General features: G+C 50.7%; 3 protein-coding genes across 8 annotated transcripts in view; 1 reads left to right on the forward strand and 2 right to left on the reverse strand.

Annotated features, from left to right (window-relative positions):
* Positions 1-2,669: 2,669 nt before the first annotated feature.
* On the reverse strand, positions 2,670-9,598 carry UBL7 (ubiquitin like 7). Of its 4 annotated transcripts, none has more exons than XM_054214269.1 (12): positions 9,416-9,598; positions 9,038-9,261; positions 7,762-7,881; positions 7,034-7,116; positions 6,827-6,911; positions 6,099-6,156; positions 5,424-5,557; positions 4,897-4,946; positions 4,033-4,200; positions 3,652-3,774; positions 3,101-3,264; positions 2,670-2,901 (listed from the first exon to the last, which is right to left on the reverse strand). In XM_054214269.1, the coding sequence occupies exons 2-11, from the start codon at positions 9,219-9,221 to the stop codon at positions 3,127-3,129; spliced, it is 1,143 nt and encodes a 380-aa protein (XP_054070244.1). In that variant the 5' UTR covers positions 9,222-9,261; positions 9,416-9,598; the 3' UTR covers positions 2,670-2,901; positions 3,101-3,126. The 4 variants fall into 4 exon arrangements, with proteins under 4 accessions (XP_054070244.1, XP_054070242.1, XP_054070241.1 ...); XM_054214267.1 differs by having other exon boundaries at positions 2,670-2,977; XM_054214266.1 differs by having other exon boundaries at positions 2,670-3,264.
* Positions 9,599-10,265: 667 nt separating this feature from the next.
* LOC128915049 (actin, cytoplasmic type 5) lies at positions 10,266-12,579 on the reverse strand. 2 transcript variants are annotated; one of them, XM_054214844.1, is made up of 2 exons: positions 12,503-12,579; positions 10,266-11,697 (listed from the first exon to the last, which is right to left on the reverse strand). In XM_054214844.1, the coding sequence occupies exon 2, from the start codon at positions 11,684-11,686 to the stop codon at positions 10,556-10,558; it is 1,131 nt and encodes a 376-aa protein (XP_054070819.1). In that variant the 5' UTR covers positions 11,687-11,697; positions 12,503-12,579; the 3' UTR covers positions 10,266-10,555. The 2 variants fall into 2 exon arrangements, with proteins under 2 accessions (XP_054070819.1, XP_054070818.1); XM_054214843.1 differs by lacking the exon at positions 12,503-12,579 and adding an exon at positions 12,375-12,477.
* A 170-nt stretch (positions 12,580-12,749) lies between these two features.
* The window catches only part of ARID3B (AT-rich interaction domain 3B), a 37,714-nt gene continuing 26,498 nt past the window's right edge, over positions 12,750-23,965 (forward strand). For both annotated transcript variants that reach the window (XM_054214380.1, XM_054214381.1), the window contains exons 1-2: positions 12,750-12,902; positions 15,645-16,317. In XM_054214380.1, the coding sequence (XP_054070355.1) occupies positions 15,736-16,317 (582 nt within the window). In that variant the 5' untranslated portion in view covers positions 12,750-12,902; positions 15,645-15,735. The remainder of the gene's footprint in view (positions 12,903-15,644; positions 16,318-23,965) is intronic.

Below are 23,965 nucleotides of genomic sequence, written 5' to 3' on the forward strand. Positions count from 1 at the left end.
TGAAAACACCCGCTGTTACTGCTTCCCTTGTCAGCTCCACTACAGGCAAAGAAGGAACTGAACCAAACACTTCTCTTTGATGTCAGAACCAGAAAGTCCCTGCTGAAAGCGCTTACGTTGGGGAACCATGCTTTGACCTCCATCTCTTCCAAAAGGTCAGCCAAGCACCTCCCAGTCTGCAGCAGCGCCAGTGAGGCGCATCAGGCCTGCAGATGCTGGCAAACCGAGCCAGGATCATCCTCCGTTAGAGGATGCACCTCTAACCCCGGGCATGGAAGTCGCAAGGAGGAGGGGAAGGTGTCAGGGCAGTGGCACCACGGATGGACCACAGGGAACAGGCAGGTGGGAGACAGCGCATTGCAATGTGCTCTCAAAGAGCAGAATCTGTTGTGTTCAGCCACTGAACAAGTTAGTGCCTGGACTTGGCTGCTTTCTCAGCGAGCAATGGCTACCAGCATCTCCACGAGTCATTCTGGTTTTGTCCGGTATCTCTCTTGGAATTTAGGCTCCAGTGACAGTGGAAGTCAGGACAACTGACTTGGACAAGAGTCCTCACGCTACACCACCCCCGCAAGCCACATTTAGGCTGCTAACCCCAGGCAAAGGGCCTCTCCAAAGGAGCGTGTGCCTCCTGCAGCCTCCCCTGGCCAGTTTCTCCCCCGGGCAGAAGCTGTGCTGGCTCAGCTTTCTCTGCGGGCAGAGGTGGCTGCCAGCAGCACTTTCATCTCAGAGCCGGGAGGCACTGCCATTAGAGCAGGTGATGCTCTGGCTGCTGCAGAGCCAGTTCTGAGGAACTCTGAGCTTCCCTCTTTCCTACAAGAGCTCCTGCATCAAAGTTTTCCTTCCTCCTCCTCCTCCATCACCAGCCCTGCAGGTGCCAGGCAGAGCTTCTCTTCCCATCCCTGCAGCTCTAAATTTGTCTGGTTGCTGAGCACGTCTATTCTAGGCAGCCAAAGGCAGGCGAGATGAGGGAAGCGAAGCGCACGCATCAGTTGTGTCGTGAACATCGGCACCAAGTTCTCCTCCGTTAGAGCCGGTTCAGAGAGAGAGAGAGAGAGAACGTGTCTGATGCCGTACTCCAAGCCAAGTAACACAGTTTGTGAAAGAAATCAGAAAAAAGTTCTTTCCGTACAAAACAGACAGGCAATTCTCAATTATCTGGGGACACAGGGAGAAGCAGAAATAGCCATTAGAAGAGAGGAAATTACTTAATACAAAACGTGGGTCAACAAAGTGATGAAATAGTAAGAGCAAGGTCAGGACAGGAAAGAAATACCATTCTGGGACACCAAAAACCGCAAGCTGGCCTAAGCTGAGAATTGGCATGGTACAGCAAAGCACACTAGTGACCCTGGTCCCAAAGCAAGTCCTGCTAGCCCCGAGCAGGTCTGCGAGCACTTGCAAACGCTTTCCAGTTTTGGGCAGCAGCATCTGCGATACAGCTAATCCTCGGTTAGCCCCGGGAGGATTGAGGGCTGACAGCAGGGCTTGTCTCCACAGTGGGGAAGGGAGGGAGGATGCTGTGCATATGCTATCCGCTCCCCCAGCAAAGCGTAGAGTGAAGGCACAAGGAACAGGAACAAATAAAACAGTCCTCATCCACGTGAAATGACAGCTATCATCTGGACTCGGTTTCCAAAGCAGGTAATGAGGGCAGTAACCCGGAAGGGTGTATCAAGTCAGGAAAGCCAGTTATGTCCATCACATCTTATCTCCTACATATTGAAAAACAAAAACAGACCCTCCCCTCCTGAGAGACTTAATCCTCTAGACAGGATTAAAGTCTATCAGTCAATGGGCTACCCCGGAGAGAACAATCCGGCATTTGCTGGGTGATAGCTAAGATCGTATCAGAAAATGATCCTACCCCTTGGAGAGGAATTAGAGGGGAGCACAGGCAGCCTAAAGGTAGGAAAGCATTTTCTGCTTTTAGCTTCCCTACTAATGCATGGTGGCATTTCAGGCAAACCGGCTCCCATTTTCATGCCTTTTTAATCTCAATGGTACAATCAGAGCGAAGCCAAGCCCAGTTCCAGTTCTTGCTTCTCGCAGTTCCCAGTGACAGTAATTACAGCTAAATGCCTTTGATTGCCTTTACAGCTCAGGTCTTAGGCACCTCAATGGTGGCACCCAGGATTAGAAGACACTTTGCAAAACTCTGGCTGCAGCCAGGTTAACCTACATCAGAGAAAAGGTGTTTCTCCCAAATCATTTGGCAGCACCTCACACCCTCTGGCAACTGCCTCAGCCCTTGTGCTTGTCATTTTATTGACTGTCACCCTGTGGTGGCCATGAACTCCTGCACCTGTACCCTTGTTCTGGTCAGCTTGCAGGACCCTACCAGCTTCAGCCAACACAACTGAGAACAGGCTACCGCTCAGAAGGAGGCACGATGCTTCTCTGCAGCACCTTCTTGGAGAATACCTGCAGCACAAATAGTTCTTTTGTATTGGCCTAACTCCAGGCAGGATGGCTTCGCAGGTCAGCTACACCCCAAACATTGCTCTCCCAACAGATACAGCTTTGCCCTGTATGAGGAGTGCCATCTGCTGAGTAATAACAGTCCTACAACAGGCAAAGCATTTTTTCTGGTTCCTTTCATGCAATGAGCATGTTCCATCGCAGGTCTGGAACACAACCCGGGAGAGATCACAACCCAAACAACAGGCAAGTGAATACAGTCCATTTAATACAGTCAAACACAGACGGACCACAACACCAAAACAAACTAGACTGAGGCATGTCAGGTGGGCAGGAATGAAACAACAGGCAGGAGAACGTGTTGACAGATCTAAGACTGCGGAACCGTAGGTGCCACATCTCCCCAACACACACAGCCACCTCTTTTTCCATGCTGGACAAAGTTCTGAGGTCTTGTCACTGGTGGCCAGGAGGAGGAGGCTGGAGAGAAGAATCTGGAGCTGGAGGAGCTGTCCTCAGCATGGGCAGGGCTCTCAAACAGGAGCACGCTGCCCACCTGCAAGGAAAGGAGCAGCCACTCCAACGGCTCCATGCTGGAGAGAAGAACCCCAATGCAGAGAAGAGTTTCAGGGCCGAGTCCCAGACTGAGGAACGTCACAGCTGCCACAGTGCAACTCACCAGTCCAGCTTCTCCTGTCCAAAAAGCTAGGGAGCCCCACCAGCAAAGATGAGCTCCAGGGCAGCCTGAATGTCCCCTCCAGTGGCTTGCAGGGCCCGGAGACTTAGCTCATCATCATGTATGCCCATGTCTCGCAGCTGCTGAAGCTGTGGTTGCCACTGGCTCTACAGACAGAAAACAAAAGAAGCTGAGGGTAGGTGCAAGAGACCAAGCAGAAACAAAACAGCCTTCTCCACAGCTCACTCTTCCATGATGTATTCTCCCACCTCTCTCTAGCTCACAAGTACAATGCTAAGTGCACAAACAGATCTTGAAAGCTCCAAGTCTTGCTGCAAACTCCCCAGATCCACCACAGCCCACTCCTCCCGCTTCCACCCAGTACTTTTGCATCGGTCTACCATGCCTCCTGCATGCATCACTTCTCCAGCCATGCCCCTTTCAGCTTAATGTCCTGCCACAGGAGGCAGCTGGAAGAACCACCTCCACGCTGCAACACTCGATGCGATATGGGGCTTTCACGGGCTCCCAAAGGAAGAGGCTGCAACACTGACCTGCAGGCTGGGCTGCCCTGAGGCCTGCAGGGCATGCTGTAAGGCCTGGCTGAAGAGGTCGTTGGTGATGGGTGTTCCTGACTGGACACTGGAGGACATGGGGGAGGTCCCAGAGGAATGACCCTAGGAGGAATTAAGTAGTGTATGGATCAGAAGAACACTTGTCACAGGAACCAGAGCCAGCACAGGGCAACGTTTGCTGCATCCCCAGGGCAACGTTTGCTGCATCCCCACTACCACGCCTCCCCAAGCCTGTATGAAGACCCCAATCATAAGAAAATAAACCAGCGAGGACTTCCAGACCTGAGAAGGGCTTGTGCTCGGCCAAGGGCTGGTTTTACGGCCCATAGGATGCCCCTAGCTGCTGCGCTGCCATTGTACCTGGGTGCCAGGGGTGGGCGTGTGGGAGCTGCTCTCAGGGGTGCTCGCCAGTGCCAGGGCGGTCGCCAGCTCGCTCTGGGTGATGGGACGGGGTCCAGCAGCCCCAGCGTAGCCAAGGGAAGCTGGGCGGGAACCAGAAGTGCTGCTGGATGGTGTAGATCTTGTGCTCTGAGTGGAGGGAACAAAAAAAACCCACCTCTGATGTTGGTGTGAGCTGGCTCAGGTGCCCATTCCCAGGGATGCCTTTCATTGAAACTCACAGGTGCGGAACTTTTAAAAAATAAACATGACAGAATGGTATCTGCTTTTTTTCCCCAAAAACTTAGCTATTACAGAGCTGCAGAAATTTGCAGTAAACCTTTTAATGTATCATCTATCAGCTTAAAAACAAAGTGTTATTAGCCTACAAAAAAAGCAATTAACCATTGACAGGCTTTTTTTTTTGCCTAAGCATGGAGTTTCTCTTTACAAAATACTTCGTCCTTTGGAGAGGAAAACATTTTTACATTACAGAAGAAGGGCAGGGACCAACACTCACATGCTTCTCAGCCATGCTCATCTGCACACAACTCTGGTTCTGCGTCAATTTGATTACGAAGGTGTTTACCCTGAGGATAAGTGCTGTTGCGAGTGGTCCTTCCGCATTCTTCTGTTGTTACCCTACCTCAGCACTCAAGAAAATCCTAACATGAGCAGCATGCAAGGATGCCACAATCAATACGTTTGTCTCTACAATATCCCTAGGAGCCAGAGTAGCTCATGCTGTTCACGAGACAGGAAGAGAGAAAACCTTTGGAGTCTTTAAGGGCTACAAGTTAATATTGCCAGTGCAAAACAGCCATTCCACCCAACCTGTCTGCTTACCTGGTGGAAGTCATCTTCATCATCAGAGAGACCTTCAAAGAGAAAGCCACCTGCAACAGAAAGGGGAACCAACAGTTGCAGAAAACCAGGTGCTAGCAGGAGTTAGGCACCACACAAGAATCCTGTGGAGTCTTGGATTGCCCAGCCACCAGGCTCAGCCCCAGCTAGCACCCCGGTTAGGACAGAGGCCTCAGCACCAACAAGTCCATATGCAGCAGGTCAGTGAAAGACAGGTCAGACTCATCTTTCACACAAAACAGAGGCCACAGCCCTCTGCTACCAACAGTCATTATACACGCCTGGCTGGGAGAGGCCCAGAGCCTGAAGTGCCCCAGACAAGTCTCACACAGCACAAAAAAAAAAAAAAATCTACCAAACCACAGTGCATGTTGTTCCTAGCTCAGGAACCCAAACTTCTTTTCCTTCCAGCCTGACGAGACCATGTCAGTACAGCACAGATTTGTCTGCAAATCCCGCAGCACATCATCTCTGCAGGGCTCCCCACTCATCTGTGCGTCTGAACGTACCTGGCATGTCGCGGTAGGAGCCAGAGGACATGCCTCGGGAGGATGTCTCTGGGGCTGGGAGCGGGGTGCTGCCAGCCACTGAGTGCAGAACAAGGACAACGGCATTCACAAGCGCGGGGTGGGCTGGGATCAGCCTGGAGAGAAAGAGTGGAAGAATAAACCACGTACACACTGAAACTAAGAAATCAGCAGCTCAATAACAGCAAAGAACTTATGTCAGGAATGGCAGAACCATCCTCGCTGGCTGCACCAGCACCACCTTGGACACTGCCTTTGGCTGTCCAGCAACAAACATCTCCCCGCTGTGCTCCACACAGGCGGAGAAACTGGGGCTCCTTCATGATCCCATTGTTTACTTCTGTCATATGCTCTCACAGGAGCAACTCCCTCCTGCGAGCAACCAGATTGGAATTTAAACCCGCAATCTGGCTGCAATTATGGCCCTGTCTCCCACTAAATATCCTCTGGTCTAATCCAACAGTAGAGGCAGGTGTGTATCAAAGTATCTGTTCCCTCTTTCCTGCCACCGAGGAATAGAGTCCCATCCTGAATGTCTGGCCTGGTGTACCTGTACTGGCAGGAGCAGAACTCTCTCTCCCACCCAGAGAGAAGTGGTCTTATACAATAGCGCGACAAAGGCATTGCTTAGTCACTGCCCAGCTTGTGTGAACTTACGTGTCCAGCATGTTGGGGTCTGCAAACACTGAAAAGAGATCCTTGTCCTGTAGGACTCCTGGGAGGGACCAGGAAACACAACGAGTAAAAGACAGGATACCAGAAACAGGAGCCAGTCAAACAAGAACCAAGGGAAAAAACAAAAGAATTAATTGTTTTTCAGGAACTGAGTCACCATAAATACTCTATTATTGTTCTCTCTGAAGCCTTTTACGTCTTCCTGGAGCAACTCGATCACCGCCACACACACCCAAGCGATGCGACTTTCCCAGCACAGATTGTGCTCCAGCTCCAACAGCTCCACCCTAAGGGCAGGATCGAATCTGACATCCAGCTAAACCCAGCCAGCTGCTCGCTGTATGACGTTGCAGCTGCATCCCACATTCCACCTGCCTCATAGCAACGTACCAAAAGAGCTGGTAACATCCCGGGACAGAAGCAGCAAGCTAGATTTAGTGAACATTTTTGTAACACAGCAGGGAAAAAGCATCCATCCCCACTGCTCTCCTCTGGGCTCAGTGTTTCCTAATCCTTTTGAAGGCAGCGTTCATCCCCAAACATTACCAACAGAGCACAACTCTGACGCTTCCTCTTATGCTCCGCAAAGGAACCAAAAAAGACACTTTCTCCAGAGAAGGAGAACTCCTTTCCCCACGTCAGGAATTAAACAAACACTGACTATCTTCATTTGGCTTTCCTCAGATCCTCTGGATCACATCTGCACTCACCCAAAGCAATAGGGTCACTGCTGAGGCCGGGAGTAGCTACGATGATCTGATCCAGTGACTCCTTGTTCCCCAGCATTTTGAAGACCTGCGAGAGAAATCGGAGCAGATCAGCAGCGTCGCACAACAAGGCTCCACTCGAGGACTCTCTTCACAGAGAGGGGACCGACCAAAAGACACCCAGATGGCAAAGTATGAAGCCCCACTCACTGCATCCCTGTAGGCAGGACTGCTGTGCAGTGCAGTGTGAAGGACCCGGAACTCTCGTACTGCTGCCACCTTATCCACAGGCTCTGAGAGAGGAAAAATAACAGAACAAAACATGGTTCTCCCTCTGTCAGCTTTACTAGCTATTTTACATGCCACTGGGACTTCCACGCTGCGATAGCAGTGGTGATTCTTTCATTCCCCTGGATTTGACTGACCAAGAGAGGAAGGGCACAGGCTAATGACTGCAAATGTCTCAGTATATTTACCACAGCATAACAGGGAACTGCACTTCCAGACATATAGAAGTATATAGATATATCCTCCTACACATACAAAAGCAGCTGTATTAAAAGTAGCAACTCTAAACTAACTCAGGCAGACTAGGAACACACACAAGCCTGCTCATCCCTTGAGCTGAGTAACGAGTCGTGTTGTTCCCAATTCTCTGGCAACACCCTAAAATTGGTCACAGTTGATTAAGGGATATTCGCTCTCCACATTATGTAGCTCATTCCTTAACTCTCCCACCAGCAAGAAAATAGAATGCCCATTTGCTGCTCTTAGAGGTGGAGAGTTCCCACACAAACCTATGGATCAATTCTTCCTCCAAACCCCACATCAGCCTCCCAGAAACAAATACAAGAGAAGCTGTTCCTCAGTCACCAGCCACACAGACCAAACACACCCTGATGAGACCTAAGTGGTAACCCACACTGTCTCCTCCTCACCTGGTTTCTGGTCAGGCTCAGGCCAGGACTTGCGCAGGACATGAACAGTGGAGCCAGACTGGATGCCATAAAAATCAAGCGTCTGGTCATCCCTCAGCTTACGGCCACAATAGATCAGATCTAGGAGAGAGAAACATCTGAAGATATGTATCTACTACACACTCAGAAAGGGCCGGGGGTCTTTAAGCACTGAGGGCGGACTGGGGGTTATTGCTCTGCCTGCGTAGCTGCTTCTTCTGGTCAGCAGCACAGGGAAGCTTTAACACATAAATCATGAAGCTGAGATTCAGGGAGGAAATCAGAGAGTTGAGACTCACAGAACATGACTTTGCCACCTCCTTTAGAACCACAGAATGGTTGGGGTTGGAAGGGACCTCTGGAGATCATCTAGTCCAACCTGCCAAAGCAGGCTCACCCAGAGCAGGTGGCACAGCAACGCGTCCAGGTGGGTTTGAAATGTCTCCAGAGAAGGAGACTCCACCGCCTCTCTGGGCAGCCTGTTCCAGGGCTCTGCCCACCCTCAAAGGAAAGAAGTTTTTCCTCACGTTGAGATGGAATTTCCCATGTTCCAGTTTGTGCCCATTGCCCCTTGTCCTATCACTGGGCACCACTGAAAAGAGTCTGGCCCCATGCTCTTGCCACCCGCCCTTTAGATATTGATCAGCATTGATGAGATCCCCTCTCAGTCTTCTCCAGGCTAAACAGCCCCAGGGCTCTTAGCCTTTCCTCAGCAGAGAGGTGCTCCAGTCCCCTGATCATCTTCGTAGCCTCCTCTGGACTCTCTCCAGCAGTTCCCTGTCTTTCTTGAACTGCGGAACCCAGAACTGGACACATTGCTCCAGATGTGGCCTCACCAGGGCAGAGTAGCGGTGGAGGATGACCTCCCTCCACCTGCTGGCCACGCTCTTTTTAATGCACCCCAGGATACCAGAAAGGCTGACATCTCTCATGGTTCTCATAAGAGACCACACAAGGACATGCTGGCATTGGCAAGTCCAAAAATTTCTTAACAAGGGCACCAACACTGCAGAAGCACTGTGATTCCAAGAAAATGCAGAACAAACTATACAAATCACAAGGTACTAAGACTGCTGCAGCACAGCAGAGTCTCTGGAGCAAGTTTTGAACCTCCACACCGTGCTATCTGGTTGCACCAAGTCTCCCCACCAGCCCAGCACCACTAACAGTAGGATGTTTGTGCCCCAGCCGCAGCGAGGAGAGGAAAAGGGTGGCCCCAAGCGGCAGGACTTTGACACGACCCACACAAGGCACCTACCGATGAGCTCAGGGTCTGGGACGGACTCCTGCAGTTTGCCGGTGATAAGCTGCTTGAGGTAGGAGATGCTGCACCCACCGAGCGGGCATTCTCCCAGCTCCGTCTCCGGCAACCGTAAGATGGATTTGGGAGCCAGTGGCTGATCCGCCAGCTTCACCGCGATGTGCCACTCCGGCAGGGACATGCAGCCTCCGCACTGAACGCGGCCTAAGACCCGGAAAGCTCTGGAAATGGAGGAAAACAAACCAAAGTGGGATTCTCCCCCAAGCAGACAATAAAACCTTATAAACGTGCTGGGAAGCGCGCAGGAAACTCACAGGAGGCCTGACCAAGGCACAACCATGCTTTTTCGGTTCCTACCTCAGCCTGGAGCCGTACCTGGGAAGGCAGGAACACCTCTGCCGGCCTCACCACTCAGCCGAGGGAGAAACCAAGAGCAAGGCCCAGCCCGGTTCTCCCGACGCGCACAGCCCCCAGGCCAGGCCCCAGCCCCTGAAACCCCCGTTTCCCGGCACAGAGACGGTGGAGATGAGGGGGAATGTGGCTGTCCAACCCCCCCAGCCCCCCGCCGCTCCCCGAACGCCCCCCAGCCGCCCCTCAGCTCCGTTCCACCCGCACCCTGGTGCCGCACCGGAAGCGGAAGTGCTGCCCGGCCGCAGCGGTGCAGGCTGGGAAACTGAGTCCGCCGGAGAAGGCGGTGCCGTAAGGCTAGGAAGCCGCCGATTGGCTGGCCCGACCAGGCCCAGCCAATAGGGAGGCGACTGTGGGTTTAAAAGGGGGAGAGCGGCGCCGTCGCACAGTCACGGCGGCGCTACCCGGGAGGCGTGGGGGTCGGCAGCGGCATCGTCTCACGCCCCGCCTCCCCGCCCACCGCCCAACCCCATCCCAAAAAAGGAGAGGCCGCTGCTCCCCCGGTCACCCAAACATCTGCCAAGGCCCCGGCTTTTTGTGGCAAGAAGAGCTGTTTGCGTTCTAAAAAAAGCCATGTTACCATGAAAGTCCAGGAAGACTGTGCCGGCCACATACCAGCCACGCTTTCCTCCCTGACAGCACTGAAAATGGTCTGCAGCTTCAAAAGGTGCCCTTACATGGTTTAGAAAACAAAATTTGGGGTAAACGCTCTGCTAAGTCTGAAGCAGGCCAGGTTGGAGTCCACTACCATGTATTGCACAATAATTCCTTGCAGCAAGGAGACTGAGCCCACCCCGAAAGAAAGCAAAATAGCCTCTTGTCATTTTTAAGCCTAAGAAGTTTATTTGTTTTCCTACAAAGGAGTCAGTTGTGACAAACCTAAAGGTGACAAGTCTAACTTTAGTGTCATCCTACCAGTGTTACTTAGGAGAAGCTAACAGCCCTCCAGAGGAGGAGCAGCTAGCCAGCCCCAGGAGAACTACAGCCTACACAGGTCACTACTTGGTACCTCAACACATCAGTTAAAACATGAAATAAGTAACAGTCAAACAATTCTGGTCCAGCATAGCAGGAGGTTGACTCCTCAGGTGACTGCCAGCAGTCCCTCTAGAAGCATTTGCGATGGACAATGGAGGGGCCAGACTCATCATACTCCTGCTTGCTGATCCACATCTGCTGGAAGGTGGAGAGAGAGGCCAAGATGGACCCCCCAATCCAGACAGAGTATTTGCGCTCCGGTGGGGCAATGATCTTGATCTTCATGGTGCTGGGTGCCAGGGCGGTGATTTCCTTCTGCATCCTGTCAGCGATGCCAGGGTACATGGTGGTACCACCAGAGAGCACAGTATTGGCGTACAGGTCCTTCCTGATGTCCACGTCACACTTCATGATGGAGTTGAAGGTGGTCTCATGGATGCCACAGGACTCCATGCCCAGGAAAGAAGGCTGGAAGATGGCCTCAGGGCATCGGAAACGCTCATTCCCAATGGTGATCACCTGCCCATCTGGCAGCTCATAGCTCTTCTCCAGGGAGGAAGATGAGGCAGCTGTGGCCATCTCCTGCTCAAAGTCCAGAGCAACATAGCAGAGCTTCTCCTTGATGTCCCGCACAATCTCTCTCTCGGCCGTGGTGGTGAAGCTGTAGCCCCGCTCTGTAAGGATCTTCATGAGGTAGTCAGTCAGGTCACGACCAGCCAAGTCTAGACGCAGGATGGCATGGGGCAGCGCGTAGCCTTCATAGATGGGCACGGTGTGGGTGACACCATCCCCAGAGTCCATGACTATGCCAGTGGTACGGCCAGAGGCATAGAGGGACAGCACAGCCTGGATGGCAACATACATAGCTGGGGTGTTGAAGGTCTCAAACATGATCTGGGTCATCTTCTCCCGGTTGGCCTTGGGGTTCAGGGGGGCCTCGGTGAGCAGGACAGGGTGCTCCTCTGGGGCAACACGCAGCTCGTTGTAGAAGGTGTGGTGCCATATCTTCTCCATGTCATCCCAGTTGGTGACAATGCCGTGCTCGATGGGGTACTTCAGGGTGAGGATGCCTCTCTTGCTCTGCGCCTCATCCCCCACATAGCTGTCCTTCTGCCCCATGCCCACCATGACACCCTGATGCCGGGGGCGTCCCACAATGGAGGGGAACACAGCACGGGGGGCATCATCCCCTGCAAAGCCTGCCTTGCACATGCCAGAGCCATTGTCCACCACAAGGGCAGCAATCTCCTCATCAGCCATGCTGACCGGGCCTGAGGTGAGCAGGGACACAGAGATGTCAGAAAGTACCTTCCCAGAGGGAACACAGCAGGAACATCAAGGAGCCCTGACACTTACTCCCATGCACTATAGAACTGGAAGGAATTAATACACTAGCAAGCCCCAACAGCAGCACTAAGGGATCTGAGGTGAGAAAGGATACTGAGGAGGAGACACGGGGGAGGCTTAATACTTATTTATTCCAGACCCAACCACACGTATGTAATAGAATAGTTTAGGTCAGAAGGGCCCTTAAAGAGCATCCAACCCCAATCCCCCTGCCCTGGGCAGGGACACCTCCCACCAGACCAGGCTGCTCCAAGCCCCGTGTGACCTGGCCTTGAACCCTTCCAGGGATGGGGCAGCCACAGCTTCTCTGGGCAACCTGGGCTAGAGTCTCACCACCCTCATAGGAAAGAATTTCTTCCTCGTATCTCATCTTAATCTCCTCTTTTTTAGTTCAAAACTGTTCCCCCTTGTCCTATTGCTCCCCGCCATGATCCAGAATCCCTCCCCAGCTTTCCCGAAGCCTTCTCTTCTCCAGGCTGAACCCCCCCCCCCAACTCCCTCAGCCTATACGCGGCCCCTGAAGAGACAAGCACAGACCCCTCCCCAGGGACCTGAGAGGACGCCCCCTCACAGCCCCCCCACATACCCCTCCAACACAGACCTGAGGGAACAAAGAAGGACCCTGCCATGAATCATTCCGCCCTTCCCTCGAGAGGCCCAAGGGAATAGCCCAAGGGAATAATGGAGACCTCCCGCCAGGGGAGCCGCCGGCGCCACCCCAGCCCTCACCTGCGCAGACTCCTTCCACCCCAACTAGCACCTCCTCCGCGACTGCCGTCCCGGGCCCCGCGCGCCGCCTTTTATGCCCCCGGAACCGGAAGCCGCCCCCCCACCGTTCCGCTGTGTCATTGGCTGCCGGCCGCCTCCTCCCCGCCCCTTTTCTCTCCCTGTAGCCATTTCCGGGGTGCGGGGTGGTCATGCTTCCGTTGCCGGGGCTGTACCCGGAAGCGGGGCGGGCGCTTCCGGTGCTGGGCACCGCCTCCGCCGCCCCGTTTCCGGGCTGAGGAGGGGCGGCGCGGGGAAAGACTTGAGGGAGGGGGGGCGTAAAAAGGGAAGAGGCTGCGCTACGGGCGGAGCCGAGGAGGCCGCGCACGGGCCGGCAGCGACCCGCTCCCGGGGTCTGTGGGAGGTAACGGCTCCGTTGGGGGGGGACGGGGGGGTAATGGCTGTGAGAGAGGGGGAGCGGACCGGAGGGACTGAGGAGAGGGGGGGGCCATGGGGGAATGGGCGGGGGGGGACCGGTGCTGGGCCCAGGCCTGCACCGGGAGCCGGTACTGAAGTGGGGAGGGGGTGGGCCGGAGCTCACTGGCCGCTTCAGCGGGTGGGACCCGGTTTGGGGGCCTGGGGGAGCGGGGCTGGCCGCTGGGAACAGCCGCCCTTCTCCGGGGAGGTCCCTTGTGGGGAGGGTCGGTGGTTATGGGGCACGGGAGGGCTCCGGTAAAACCGGGGGGGGGAGAGGGCGGTCTTTACCACTCTGGGAGACCTCTCCCCTCCTCAGGGCTTTTCCTCTTACGCTTTAACTTTTTCAGGTAATTTCCACTTGGAAAAAACCTCTTTCCAAGTGGTGTTGGAGCACAGGCAGGCGTTTGCCCAATTAAGCTGCACGCAGAGCTAGTTAAAAATTCAAACTGGGTGTGTGTGTGTTAATTAAACTGCTCTCCCAGGGATTAAAAGCTGTACAAAGGCTGGTGCGGGAGGAAACGAAGGTTAAACCGAATCCTTCCACTGCCTTGGTCGGGAGACACACAAAGAGTAAGCAAATATCCACGCTGAGGGCAAAATGGATGTTAAAACCTGGAATGGTTTCATGGTATCAGTCTAGTTGCAGTTCTCAAAATCTGTTGTGATACCATGACTTCATTTTTTGCGACGTGTCTCGTCATTGACTTAAAGCTCGCTGTAAAGTCGCCTGCCTCTCCATCCATGAAAACGCGAGGGCGTGTTTGCTGTCTCCAAAAATCCACGTTTTTGGAGGGTTGGGGAGGTTTGTGCCGGGCTTTGCTGCCCTCCCTCTGCAAGCCTCGCATAAATCCTGCTGTAACCTGTCACACGCTTTTTGTACATGAACTCTGGGAAATAGGCAGGCGCTCACATACCAGGGTGTTGCTGCGCCCGAGGTGTGTTTGCTCGGCGTGTTAACCGAGTATCAGGTCATTTATTTCTTCTCGTTACCCTACCTGAGGCGTGTATTAACTGCACGCCCTGCTGAATATCCCCCAGGCGGGAGAGGTGACACCTCACCCCGCCTCAGGTGCGACAATATTCAGCCAGGTGTGGGCTGGAGGTTCTCTCTCTGTGTGTGCAATACCCGCACCAGTTCATTGTTGCTTTACTGGGCGAGTGTGTGTGGAGCTGGGCCAGATGGTGTATTGTGCCTTCCCAACGAGCCTAAGACTCTTTTCAGCTGGCAGGTAATGCGTTATTGCTCCTGACATTCAAACCGCTAATCCACTTTATATCGTTTCATTTGCAAGCTAAAGCTATGCCACTGCTGGCTAGATAAAAATGCAAATGCGCCGGCCCAGCTTTTCATTTTGGTGATGGGCTGTTATTTAGTGCAGGGAAGAGTTTGCAGAGGAAAAATGAGTTGGGCATTGTAGCTGGCAGGCGCTTTGTACGAGACACGCGCTCTGACCACCTTAGAGGAAGACTCGGAGTTGCACTAGGGACACTGGAGGTTGTCTTTCCGCTTTTAAAACCAGTATCTGGTAGGTTATTTGCTGTTTTAGAACAGAACTGTGTCTGCTTTGAAAGTGTGTGTTAGCAAAATAGTCTCTTTTTTTCAAGTCTGTGGCTCAAATAGCACAGTGCTGGTCGTAAACAGGGTGGTGGGAGGTGGACAGAAGACTCTGTAGCTTGTTTGTAGTTGGCCTTTCCTTTGTTTCTCTGTAGTTTGATATCAATGAACCTTGAAGGGCAGCAAGTGAGATTGGTTTAAGCATCTTTTTACGTTAAAAAAAAAAAAAAGCTGAGAAGGACTGGCTTTGTCAGCAGGTCCAGTTTGTGACACAGTCTAAAATGCAAATAGTGTTTTTAATGGTTGGGGATTACAGGCATAGTCATCTTTGTAGGGTTTACTGTAGATCCGAGCAGTGTTTCCGACTGTGGTCTGTTCTGGTGGTCTTTGCTCAAGAGGAAGTTAGTGCTGGCTCAGGGTGGGCTTGCTGCGGGTCAGAACGGAGAGCCGTGAAAGCCCTCAAGTCCTTGGTCTGGGAAAATCGCAGGGAGGCCACTGCCGGGGCTGGAGATGGGCTGGTGACTCTGGGAGGCAGAGGCAGGAGTTGTTCGGTGTTCAGCAGTCCCTTTCAGGCTAGAGTAGCCTTTGCTTTACTCTTGTCTCACTCTCTTTGGGAAAATAATGGCTAAATATAAAGTGTAAAGAATTTAGTAACGTAATGAAAGCAAAAAAGAATTGAGACATAACTGACATGCAATAAATTCCTGCCCTTTTTTTAATAGAAATATGGTCAAGCTTATCATCCTGGCTGTTTCCTTTTAAGGTAGTGGTTTCAGAAGCACCAAACCCCTAGATGTTAAACCTAACGTTTCAAAAGTAATTATTTAGGAAGTGTGGAAGGATTCTGACAAAAAAAAAAAAAAACTGCTGGGACAGTGGACAAAGGCATTTCAGATGCTGTCTTTGGGGTATATGAAACTGAGGTTATAGCAAATGTGTTCAGCTTGAAAATACAATTAAACAGTCTGAAAATTGAATGCAAGTTTGAGCCTGAGGCTGTTAAACATGAAGCTGATTGTTTCACGGTCTCCTGCACAGGAAAGAGTATTGGCTTTGCACTCTATTTATCCTCTTCCTGGGGAAAAGATGAAAGCATTTTATATTCATACAGACAAATATTTGTCTATCTTTCAGATTCTGCCAATCTCCCAAGGTCGGGGCTTGAACCCTGCCAGATAAAGTCAAAAACCGCCCCCCTCTTTTTCCCAGCCATGCAAACGGCGGGATGAAGCTGGAAGCTGTGGTCGAGCAGCTGCAGAAGCAGCAGCAGAAGCAGCAACCGCCTCTGCAGATGGATTCCAGGGAGAGACAGCAGAGGCAGATGAGAGAAGCCCAGCTGCTCTACACTCAGCAGCTGGCCGTGCAGCAGGCTGTCCTAGCAGCCACATCTGGCAGGGCTTCGGGTGGCTCCGCTGTTGGTCCCTTGGCCAGAGGCCCACCTGCAGCTGGAGCTACACGGGCTTTTGATCAGAGCAGCATGAATTCCGAGCAGGAAGAGGAAGAGGAGGATGAAGAAGAGGAGGACGAAGAGGAAGAGGAGGAAGAAGGGGGTTTGGAAGGTGGCGATCTTGAGGATGGCGCTGATGTGACTGGAAAAGAAAGCTGCTCTGCTCTGAAATATTTTCATGCTCCCAAAGTTGCCCATCACAACCAAAGAGTGGCCTCTACCTCTAATCCTCTGCCAGCTTCGGGGCACCAGCGGGGACAGCAGGGCAAAGAAGAACAGGGTAAAGACACTACTAAGCAACCATATTCCAGTTCCCCGTCTGGACGCCAGAACTGGCGGTTGGACGAGCAGCTCAAACAGGTCAGTGTTAACGTCGCTTCCTTCTGAATAAGAATGACCATATTCAGTCAGGCCCAGGATTTCTTTAGCCCTGTGTCCTCTTACAAGCGTTGGCTGTTTGCAAGTGCTTTGGGAAGAGTGCCGGAACCAGGCATGTGCAGAGCAATGCTTCCCTGCTTTGCTCTTCCAGGTTTATTCTTTTGTAAAGAGATTTGCTTTACAGATACTGATTTCCAGCTAATGTAGAAACCCCAATCTGTAAGACCCTTGTGGGGAGGTAGAGGTTTGATGTTTGGCTCGTTTATCTTCTATCTCACTGCTACTGTGCCACTCAGAATGGAACAGGCTGGTGTTATATTTATTTTTGGTGCAGACACTTGCCTGCTAACGTCTCACTTGAGTTATTTCACCTGCAGCATCTATAACCCCTTTGTGTAAGGTCTCCGAGAGGATGCAGTGACTGTGGCTGGATTTCTGGTTGGTGGCGTGGATAGGGAAGAGTGTGTGTCCCGCCACTGATCCTGTGAGTCAGCAGAGCCACTTTGTATTTCATGTGTGGGAAGGAAAGATCTCACTTGCTACTGCTTGGTTTTGGTAGGAGGTTAATTCTCTGTTTGAGTGGAGAATTACTACCCCTTGTAGATAAATGCCAGAGGATCAAGGATTCCTTTCTTTGTTGGAAGTGGGTATTTCAGTTAATACAGCACTTGTGTGCTGGTTTGTTAGAGCTGGCTTTCAGAGACATTTACAGTATTTATGTGTATTGAAGTTGAGCCAAAGGACTGCATGGTTTAAATAAAGAAGAAAAAAAGACGGACTTAATTGTCTGTTTCTACAGATGTTAGCCTGAGTGTGAAGAGGGTTAGGTTTTGCTTCTGGTAGTTATTTGAGCTAAGAAACCTTGTATGGACAAAACCAGCTGGTTTTTCCTTCCCTCCTGCAAACCCTATAAAGTGAAAAAGCTGGAGCTGCTTGGTGGTGGCTGGTGAAGCAGAGGTGTTTGAAGGCTTGTCATGGGCGCTCAGGGCAGGCTCTCCCCTTAGCTGTTGGTTGCATGCGGGAGATAATTCATTTTATGCTTTCACAGGCAGCAGTTTGAGGAGGAACTGGTAAATCTCAGCAAGCTTGCTTTCTTCTCCCATTAATTGGGCTCCTGGCCCAGCTGCTTCTGCAAACCCATCCCAGTTTGGTGTTTGCTACACCCAGTGCACGTGGCAGGAGCTCCTCTAAGTTGCCAGGTGAATGGTGTTCGTTTGTCCTGTGAAACATGCCGTCGAAGTGGCGCTGGTGCACGGGGTGCAGCGGGCAACTACTTGCCGCTGTGTTTTCTCTGTGCTTGCTTCTGCAGAAGTGTTGGGGGGGGCGGGAAATAGCCACTCAAGCTGTTGCAGGGAAATGAGGTGGGTATGTCGGTCAGGGGCCAGGCGCTCGAGAAATTGCTTCAGAATTTACTGGGTTGGAGCAACTGGCAAAAACTTCCTCTTTCAGATCTCTGGGTGGAGAATAGTAGGCAGGACTCTGGTGTTGGGGGGATCGCTCTCTGAAAAAAAAAAAAAAAAAGAAACCCAATAAACTTAGCATTGGTTTTTTGGCTGTTTTTATTTCTAGCTCAGCCAGTGCTAACAAGTATGTCATTGTGCTTCGTTGCAATGCTTTTTTTATCTTGTGAGAGCCCTGCAAATCTTGCTGAATTAATAGGCTTGATTCCTAGGTCATTTGCCCTGTTCTAGGAAGACAAATGACTGTAAGCATGCCAGATCTGGTCTTAGCTGATGTTGAATAACAAAAAAAAAAAAAAAAGTACTGTTTTACAGTTGGCGTACTGTGCACTAATACTGATCTAGTTACTTTGGCCCATTTCAGTAGTAATCAAGTATTTTGGTAGAAGGTTGCAGCTTAATCTGATTTCAGGCCAACTTATTCTGGAAGCCAAACTGCACAAAGCTTCACCGGGGAGCAAAACTAAAAGGAAAACTCTCTTGCTGCTGTGTTAAAATAATCTGTTTCGCTTCTGGGGAGGCAGACGGTGAAAAAACGGAGAGAGATTGGAGAAATTAATGGACAACAAGTTGAGGAATGGATATTCTAAAGGGATATCGGGGCTGCGCTGTGCGACAACACTTCTGGATGGTGGGAAAGTGTGGCAGAAAGTGGGTGGGTTCATGTGTTGTCCCAAACTACTGTTACAGAAGATGGAGCACTGGGCTAGGTGGTCTGCCCCAGCAAGGCATGGCTTATCTTCTGAACCACGCTGGTCAACGGTGTTACGAAGGTGCTGCGATGTGCTCAAGAGGCCATATCGAAGTGCCCAGTATTAGCAATGGTGGTGCAGTATATTCACCTTGAGGAGGGTAAATATTGCAGAGCAACTTGTTTGCATTCAGCGGTGGAGTCTGCATACCAGGGAGTAAAAATTTAACTGCGGCGTACCAGTTCAGAGCTGGTGAGTGGGGGGCTGCGTGGAGGTAGGAATAAACTGGGGGGGGGGGGGGGGGACGGGACATGGACACAGACAAGATCATTTAACTGGCATGACAGCAAAGGCGGAGAGATATGTGTGCAGCTGTGGATTGTCCATGTAATTCTGTATGCTAAATAGTAGCACGCTGCCTTGCTGGAAATTTTTCATTTCAAAGGCATGCTTTAAAGATGCTGGGCTTTTTCTTTTGTCTTTGTCTAAAATGGTTGTGTTCAGCAGAAAAACCAGGATGAAATGCAGAAGTGCCTGTGTTCTCCAGTTTGTTTTTGAAATGATTCCTGAACTTGTCTTTTTTTTTTTTTTAGCTTCTGTTGAGATGGAGGTTAATAACCAGTCAGAATTCGCTGCTTCCAGCTAGCTCTGCTCTGGGAGTATTTGTGGTATGCGTAATGGCTGTTGCTTGCGGAAGGTGGGGGGGGGTGGGAATCACTTCTATTTCTTCTTTCAAGTGCGGATTGTTCTTCTGAAAGTGACGCCCTTGGAGAAAAATGTATCTTGCAAGCGTAAGGCTCAGTTTGCCTGGAAGGCATGTGGCGTGAAGATGGCAGAAAGATGGAAACTACCAGCAAGATGAAGCCCCTTTCTGTTCCGTCCCCGGACAGCCAAGTAAATAATTGTAGAACAAGCCGGCAGACAAAAGAGCTGGCTCAGCTTATGACACAGGGGCGGTGGGAATCCTGTCAGCACAAAACAACAAGGGAGTGGAGTTGGTTGTCGGGGAGTTAGTTGCAATCCCAAAAGAAGAGCTGGGGGTGGGGGGGCGTGCGTGCTCAACTCACTCCTCGGACTCGCTCAAATCCCCTGCAAAATCCATCACAGCTCCAACAGCCGAAGGCTCCTGCAGCCGTCCTCGAAAAAAGGGTGTTGTGGGCTTTGCCTGTCTTTTCAGGAAAAATGAGTTTTTAATTCCGCGGGTGAAAAATGTTGCTTTTAGCAGCTGGTTGGGGGTGTGGGTCCTTGTCCCATGGGTTCTCGCATTGCTCGGCGGTGGCTCTGGTTACCTGGGAGAGCCATGTAGGAAAGGCAGGACCACAGCCACTATCTTACTGGTGTGGCTGGCTCCTTTTCCACTCCAGGCTGGTGCACAGCGCTAGCATGAGCGATTTTGTCAGGCTGTTACTACAACATGCACATTAGGATGTGCATTCCTACATGGAATGTAAAAATAAAGCCAAGGTTTTCAGGCATCAGCTGATACTTAATGCCTTCTTAAACGCAGCAAGGTAAGTCTCCATCAGGCAGCTATCTGACTTTCAGAGAGTGGCTTGTGGTCCGGATTTTGGGGAATGTCTCATGTTAGATTCTCAGAAATCACCAGTCACTCCTGAAAATCCTGACCTAAACTTTTACAAAGGTCATGGTGTTTATTAAGATAAGTCAGCTTAAAATAATTACTTTGCTTTTGCTCTAGGGTCTAGGAATGAGTGGCTGAAATTCCATAACCTTAAGTATGTGCCTCAAGTGGTGCGTGTATCGAGGTATTGCTCAGGAGATACTCATTAATCCAGAGGGGGGTGAAGGTCCCAGGAATAAAAAAGTTGCATTTCACACAGTGTGCTTTTTGCCTACTAGTTATTTCAGATATCCAGGGCCCAATTCAAGGATTTTTAATTCCTTATGCAGGTCACAGGCTATTTTGCTTTTGATGTCGTGGGAGAAGAGTTCTTCTTTAATAGCCGATGTTAGATATTTGGTTTCTCTCTTCCTGAAAGCTGTTTTCCATTTGCCAGTTGCCGCTTCTCCTGATTTCATGGTTTGGGGGTTTTTTGATGAAGTCTTCATCCCTGTGACAGTATGCTTCTGCTCTAACACCTAACTGGGAGTTCATGCCGATATGTAACTTAAAGTATGGCATCAGTGGCTGGAGGAGAGCGGGATCTGGGTAACAAAATCTCCTTTTTGTTTAATATAACAAATGGTGTATGCGAGAAGAGAAGCAAGAAGCCGCTTGAGATAATGAGTGTAGTCAGCAGCCTACAAACAACTCGTAACAGACAGCAGAGAATTCCCCCCGCTCTTCATCTCGAGGGGCGATTCATCAAGGTTGTACTACATTGCAGCGACTGTGCTATATCTGGAGGTGCAGAGCAAAGGAGCAGAGCGAGGAGCTCATTTATATCCCACGGAAGATATGGCTCGTTTTAGGATTTGCGTGGGCGCTAAATTTATCTTTAGGAATAGTTGCAGCTTGTCTCTTTCGGTGCCAATTTATAGACATCGTAGCTAACGCTGGAGAAGGGTAGGTGGAAAGAGCTTGGGTGTGTTGTATCCTTACACTTCTGTTTTTCACACTTCAGGGTAAATCAGAGGCTCTCGTGTGGCAGTGAGAATTCCTCTTCCCACAGCCATGTAGCACTGAACAAATCTTCTTGTCGCTTAACGTTTGAGTTAATTCCTCTGAGTATTTGTGAATAGGAGTCATTCACAAAGACTGCAACTTTTCCTTAAGGATAAGGAAGCGGATTCCTGTTTTGCAAAGAATTGTGTTAGTGCTGCAGTCACTAGGTCATGGGAGCGCATAAAAGAAACTTAATAAAAAAAGGCAATTAATCTGTTAACTTCAGTCCATTCTTTTTCTTTCCTTCCCCATCCTCCCTGCCATTTCTGAAATCACTAAAATGTTTTCAAAACCCGTCTTTGAAGTTTGTAGATATTGAATTGAGCTCTGTTACTAGTAAGACCGGGAAGGGTTTATTCCAATTTCAGCGGAGCTTTACCAGTCAGCTTGTGCGCGCCGTAATTATAACTTGGTTCTCCATGCTTGAGAACTTGCAGCTCAGGGCAGTAGTCCTGATCTTATCAGCATTTTGTAGTACAACAGTTTTCTTTATAATAGCATCTGTTTCACTTCCTAAGGCTTAACTCTACCCACAAAAGGAATTTCTGGGGATTCTCTGATAATCCTGAAATTGCTGCCCCTGTACCGTTTCATTGACTCTGTGCTTTCAGTTAACCCATGGGGTAGGGGAGGGGCCGCCTTTTTCACTGCAACATTTAACCTAGTCCCTAAGAGGAGATTTCAGATTTCTGACCTAAAACCTCTGTCAAAACTGCAGGTCTGGCATGAAACTCAAAATCGTTCTGCGCTTCCTTACTGCAGAGGGTTGTTTTTTCTCTTTTCTTTCTCATATTAAAGCCTTCCTGGGTTCACTCCAGTTCAAAGTTTGCCATTTGAATATGACTTTCTAGTCCAGTAAAACCCCTGAGCCCCTCTCGAAGGGCTGTGTGAAACTGGGTTGGGGGAGAAGGGAAAGATCTGGAAAAGGAGCATTTCCAATTTCTCATCAGCGTCCCTCTTTGCACAGTAACTGCAATTTGTGCAGGCAAAACTGGAGAAGGAGACAATGTTCTCTTTGCAGTAATGCTTCACTTTGTTATTAAGCACAAGAGTTTTTGTTAGTTCTCTGGTCTCTGGGAGGGACAGACATGTGAGAATGCAGTAGTTGAGAGGTAGGTGTCCTGCAGGGAGGGGCTGAGGTTGCTTGTTTGTGAGGTTTTTGTCCTCAAAAGAATGGTCTGGATGAAGCAGGAAAGCATTTGTCATCTCCTTTTTCTGTCTGCTTGGCAACTCAGGGTTAACTCTGGCTTTTGAATGTGGGATTGGAAACCAAAATTGCTCTGGACATCTGAGCTTCCCTCTAATAAGATATTCCAGGTGGTTAGGGAGTAATCCTAAAATAGCTCCAGATATAATTGCTTCTGAAGCCAGGCCGGCAGCCTCTCGGGGAGGGGGCGATCCGGGCTGGGGGGGGGGGGGGGCTCTGGTGTCCTCCGAGGTGTCTGAAGTCTCCCTTGGCTCCGCCAGCAGCTCCTGGAGGTGGCCAGCCCTTCCCAACACCTCTGACTTCCTGCTCAGGGAAGCATCAGGGACTCGAGCACTTAAAAGTAGCACTTTTACTACCTTTTCCTGCAAGAAACCAGATAAATTCTTGCCCGTGGTAACGCCTGGGCTGTTTGTCAAACATCAGCAAATTCCCGTGGTACGAAGGGGTGGAGGGAGAGGCAGGAATCTCCCCAGAGAACGACCTGCCTCTCTGAACAGTGTTTTTTCCTTCCTGCTACTATTGCCTGACTTATACAAAGGTCTTTTAATGACTCGTGAGGATATATTGATTTCTCAGGTTCCTGCCGTTCATACGGAGGAGGGCTTCTCAGCAGAGGGTGACTTTGTTTTCCTAGGAGGAATGGGAAGGAAGCTCGATACCAAAGCTCCTGCTGATCTCTCTGGCTGTGCAAAATGTAGTTTATTCTGCGTATGGAGCGCCTCTTGCTTGGGTAGCTGATTTACCTGTCCCGCTTGTGCTCGAGCGGCTGCTCTGCCGATGTCTGGTGTCTTTGGTTGTAGCCTTGGCGCGGTCCCAAAGGTTTTCGGTGGGCAGAATAAGTCCCTCAAGATCAAAGCTGAGGCCTGGGAAAGTGTCTGCGCTCGGGCCTCTGAATAAATAGGGCTTTATTCCCCGGCTGCTGAGCTGACATTTCAAGCTGACTCCAAGTCTTTGCTAACTCCACTACCCAAAACAAACCTGTGCTCTGTCCTCATGTAAATCCTTGCCGATTTACGCCACGGCGGCTGCTGCTTGCACCGGGGGACGGGAGAGAACCACTCTCCTTATCTCTTCTGATAGCTTAATGTGGGGAGGGGTAACTGCCTTTAAACCTTTCCAGCTATCGCAGGAGGAAATGCTAATGCTGTCCGCTGTCTCTCACCTCGGATCACTCCATGTCATGCCAGGTGATAGCCAGCTCTGCCAATTTTCTGGACATATGGCAAAACACTGATGGGTTCAGCTGGCTGTAAGCTCCTTTTCACTAGCAAGGTGTGGGGGACCGTTACTTCTGCGCTCTCCAGCGGCTTGGGATGCAAGAGCGGGAAGTAGGGTGCATCTATTCTATTTTTTCTCTGTATCAAACCTTAATCTTATTTATTTTTCCCAATTCCTCTGTTTCTTCAAAGCAAACAAGTGAAATGACTTCGAAACCATCTTTAATCCCATGGAAAGTTCTGCTTCTGGAAATTTTATCAAGTTCAAACCCACAGTGTTGTATCTCCTTTAAGTCCTCTTCTCTTTCCTGTCCCTGTCCTCAAATGTAGCAGAATAAGCTCTCAGCATGACCAAAGTTCCCTATGAAAGCAAGTGTTTTGCTTCTCGGAGTGCCCAGTTTAACACCATGAGCGGTTTTGCTCTCTGG

The sequence above is a fragment of the Rissa tridactyla genome, chromosome 9 (genome assembly GCF_028500815.1).
Source record: "Rissa tridactyla isolate bRisTri1 chromosome 9, bRisTri1.patW.cur.20221130, whole genome shotgun sequence".
Lineage (NCBI taxonomy): Eukaryota > Metazoa > Chordata > Aves > Charadriiformes > Laridae > Rissa > Rissa tridactyla.

Excerpts from the sequence above, each read along its gene's own strand:
- LOC128915049 (XM_054214843.1), bottom strand. The coding sequence starts at position 12,402 with ATGGCAGGGTCCTTCTTTGTTCCCTCAG. Across the intron at positions 11,698-12,374 it reads GTCCTTCTTTGTTCCCTCAG|GCCCGGTCAGCATGGCTGAT; the intron begins GTCTGTGTTGGA and ends TGCTCACCTCAG.
- UBL7 (XM_054214269.1), bottom strand. The coding sequence starts at position 9,221 with ATGTCCCTGCCGGAGTGGCACATCGCGGTGAAGCTGGCGGATCAGCCA. Across the intron at positions 6,157-6,826 it reads CAGTGACCCTATTGCTTTGG|GAGTCCTACAGGACAAGGAT; the intron begins GTGAGTGCAGAT and ends GGTCCCTCCCAG. Across the intron at positions 4,201-4,896 it reads ATGAAGATGACTTCCACCAG|AGCACAAGATCTACACCATC; the intron begins GTAAGCAGACAG and ends CCCTCCACTCAG.